Below are 4,021 nucleotides of genomic sequence, written 5' to 3' on the forward strand. Positions count from 1 at the left end.
CCACTATAGCACACGTGAAAGCGGTGGTGCTGCTTCTTTCAGGGGAATCGCAGAAAATTATTAAATACAGAGGTCTAGCACACTGCTACAGCTTTGTTCCGATCGGCTCGGAGACCCTCGGTTCGTGGGGAAAATGTGCATTGAAGTTCCTGAAGGAATTGGGGGACAAATTGATCAGCGCTACAAAAGACCAGAGAGCAAAAAGTTTCTTGTTCCAGCGCCTCAGTGTTGCGATTCAGAGGGGAAATGCCTGTTGCGTCTTGGGCACTAGTCCAACTTCAGAGGAATTCGAAGAAGTGTTTGACTTGCAACAATGATCGAACCCGTCTGTGACATTCATCAATGTTTCCCATTGTTGTGTTCTTCAAGAGATCCATAACCTTTAAGCACCTTTTTGCATTATTATTTTTGTATCAACCCTTGTATATCTTGTAACAATCAAATGCATAATAAAGGACAAAAAATATTCAAGGAAGGGGGTGGTAGGAGAAAAGCACACAGAAACTGTATTGGAGGGGATCTAAACATTCCCTCTAATGCGTTATGCGTGGTTTCCTCCGAGGCTATGGGTCCCCCTTCTTCCAGCTAGAGGTGGTACTCCCTTCCTATATATATATATATATATATATATATATATATATATATATATATATATATATATATATATATATATATATATATATATATATATATATATATATATATATTTATATATATATATATATATATATATATATATATATATATATATATATATATATTTATATATATATTTATATGTATATTTATATATATATATATATATATATATATATTTCAATTACCATCAACAGTAAAAAGAAATACTGTATAAGAAATATTGAGAAAATTCGTGTTAGAATTATTAATCTTACTTTTTCGGTCATATATAATAATATATATTAGAAAGTCCTAAACTTTCGTTCCAAAGAATTGAGTTGGTACTTCTAAATTTATATATATACAATAATGCTCACATCTACCGTATGATGCTGGGTCAGACAGGTGCAGTGTCTCATCCTACATCTGAGCAAGAAAACGTACTGAGACAGGAATTTTTCGAGTTAGATATATATGTAACAAAAGATAAAATATAGAAACAATTCTAAACAAAATGATTGTAAGAGTTTACTTGAACGTAACTAATGGAGATGGCTAATTAGGAGAACAAAAATTTTGGGGAAATTGGACTGAAGACTGTTAGTTGAAGAACTCACTACCTTCTATTTCAGTAAACATGCTTAGAAACATTAGAACTTGTAGTTGACTAGTGAAATAAGAGAACAATTGACTCAAATAGATAAATATTTGCAGGTAATAAGAACAACTTTGATTTGTTGACAGGTTCGTCTGGGTGTAAGTCTGACGACCCTGCTGGTGTTGTACACATTCTTCAACCAGACGTCATCATCACTTCCTCAGACAGCTTACGTGAAAATGATCGACGTCTGGTTCATATTCTGCACCCTACTTCTCTTTATGATTATCATGGTTCACGTCATCGTCGAGTGTCTGGAGAAAGACGCAATTATACGTATTGGTCCACTGTATCAGAAACAAAAGCACATCTCGGCCGAGAGTCTCTTGAAAGTTGTCCGCCGGGTGCTGGTTCCTTCCCTAGTGTTCGTCTTCACCTGTGTCTACTGGGCCAAGCTTCTCACCTAAATAGTCTTATGTTATTGTTATGACCCTTGACCTCTTGGTGTGGTTCCTTAGCTTTGGACAGTAGTAAAATATATATCATAAGGCAGCCTTGCCTACTACAAATGTCTAGGGTAAATAAATGAACTGCTTAAACAGCAAATCAATATATTTTAAGTAAGGGTAACAAAGAAAACATACAAACATATAAATGAAATACAGGCAGCCAGAAATATTATTGCACCAGAGCAAAATAACACAATATCATTATCTATATAAACACTGATCACTATTTTCAAACTTAAATGAATAGATGGGTATGTAAATAATGGTCTAACCAGACAATTAGCTACGTTACTATACAATAATGAGGTACCAAAGACATATCTCATAACATGTGCACCCCAGCCAGCTTCACCCACGCGACTAGCTTGGCTAAAGCATGCACGGCATGGTGTCTACAAGTTACTAAGTAAAAACCACATGAAATCTCTGATACTCTGCTATCTGAGAGCAATACTTAAGAATATAAAAATAACTATAATAATATGCATATAACACTGCTAATGTATAATTAAGAACTAAATTATGCTAGGTTGATACACTGCACGCGTTATTGGAACATCGCAAATATGGTCATCCCCCCATGAGACGCCACGGTCTCCCACCACAGGAATGAACTTGCAATAGCATTAGCAAAATATTACTGATAAGCACACTACAGCATGCTACATTTAACTCAAACATATATACTGGAAAACAAATGGATATAATGGTTAATTTTAAATAACTTCATGAACATAATAATGAACAATAATTAATAATGAACATACAAGTTTATCATGATAAATTTTAGAATCAAATATATGGATTCATAACATTCTTCCTCGTCCTAAAGAAAAATGAAATTAACTGAAGGTTGATTTAATTTTTTGACTGCAGGTGAGTACAATACTAAGTACTCATAATCGAATCATAATTATTGACACTTAGCTTCCTAAGGACAACATTACACTCTGAATCAATATATAAAAGGTATATCACAATTGAAATGCAATCATGATTACATAAGCAACATTCATGCACAATCTGTAAAAAATCACTAATGTAATATTTTACAGGGTTCATCTCCTTGCAAGAAAAGAAAAATTTGTATCTTAATTTCTGTAATAAATTCATTACTACAATGGAATGAAGTAAATAAATATGGAAATAATCCATAGTTCAATATAATGACATTATACTCCTTATGTAAGAACAATTCACTGTAGCAACTATACAATATTCATTTTCTTCATTACATTCTGGAACACCGTCTCCCCACTTTAGTGTGCCTATAACTGTACATCTTGGATTCTCAACACCTTTATCTCTCCAAGGCACTATTTTATTTTGTTCTCCCAAATACCTGAGGTAAATTCTCACTCTCTGCTCATCACAACATTTGTTCCAACTATACTCACAACACTTGGCAATATTCACATCAGACTTGAGTACAATACATACAACCAAATAAATAGCAGTCTGGACAACAAAATCTAATACAGAAGGTTTCCACTTAACTGGTTTCATCCTTAACCTGGTAGTAATCCAATAACACCACAATGCCCATTTTATTAATAAGGAACAAGTTGCAACACGCCAGCATACCAAGATAAAGTACTTACTCAACATCCTAAATTGCATACCTTATGTAAACAGATAGTACAGATCCAACAAATTTCATCCTGGAGCACTTCTACTGGTAGATATAAGTTACCTGGACTTGGATGACGTGAACCCTGACAACTACAACTCGGTTTAGAATACCTTGAACACTTCCTGAGCTGGAACATCCTCGGTTGTATGAGTGGATATTTTTTCCACTGGTTTTCCACCCCTGTTTTGTAGAGTTAATTCACCAAAATGAATTGGCATAGATGAGGGGTGGTTGAGGGATTTCTCCTTTGAATGAGGTAGATCTGGTACCTTCAGGAACCTTCAGGAACCTCTGGTCTCCAACCATGAGAGTAAGGACAAGACCAGAACATAACGATGCCAACACAGAAGACAATGTCCAACATAACAGGCTAATTACACTGGATTAATCTTTGTATGTAGATAGGAGCTGCCTCGTATGGGCCAATAAGCCTTCTGCAGTTACCTCTATTCTTATGTTCTTATGTTTCACCCCACATTTATCCCTTATGTATCCCCCCATGTTTTCACCTTTATTGTCTTATCACCTGACCCAGTGCGGGTATAAAATCAACCAGCATTGTAAGATCTCTTCACTTGAGAATGAACCATGGAGGTTCGAAACGTTGTGCAAATTGTATAAATAAGTGTAATACATTCTATAGTAAATCACTTCTTTTCTTCA

General features: G+C 34.9%; 1 protein-coding gene across 1 annotated transcript; it reads left to right on the forward strand.

The window, feature by feature from the left end:
• The first annotated feature begins 1,007 nt into the window (after nucleotides 1–1,007).
• On the forward strand, nucleotides 1,008–1,683 carry LOC138367210 (uncharacterized). The gene is made up of 2 exons (XM_069328616.1): nucleotides 1,008–1,058; nucleotides 1,363–1,683. Exons 1-2 carry the CDS (start codon nucleotides 1,008–1,010, stop codon nucleotides 1,681–1,683), a joined length of 372 nt encoding a protein of 123 aa, XP_069184717.1.
• Nucleotides 1,684–4,021: the final 2,338 nt, after the last annotated feature.

Source organism: Procambarus clarkii, chromosome 21 (genome assembly GCF_040958095.1).
Source record: "Procambarus clarkii isolate CNS0578487 chromosome 21, FALCON_Pclarkii_2.0, whole genome shotgun sequence".
NCBI classification, from domain to species: Eukaryota; Metazoa; Arthropoda; class Malacostraca; order Decapoda; family Cambaridae; genus Procambarus; species Procambarus clarkii.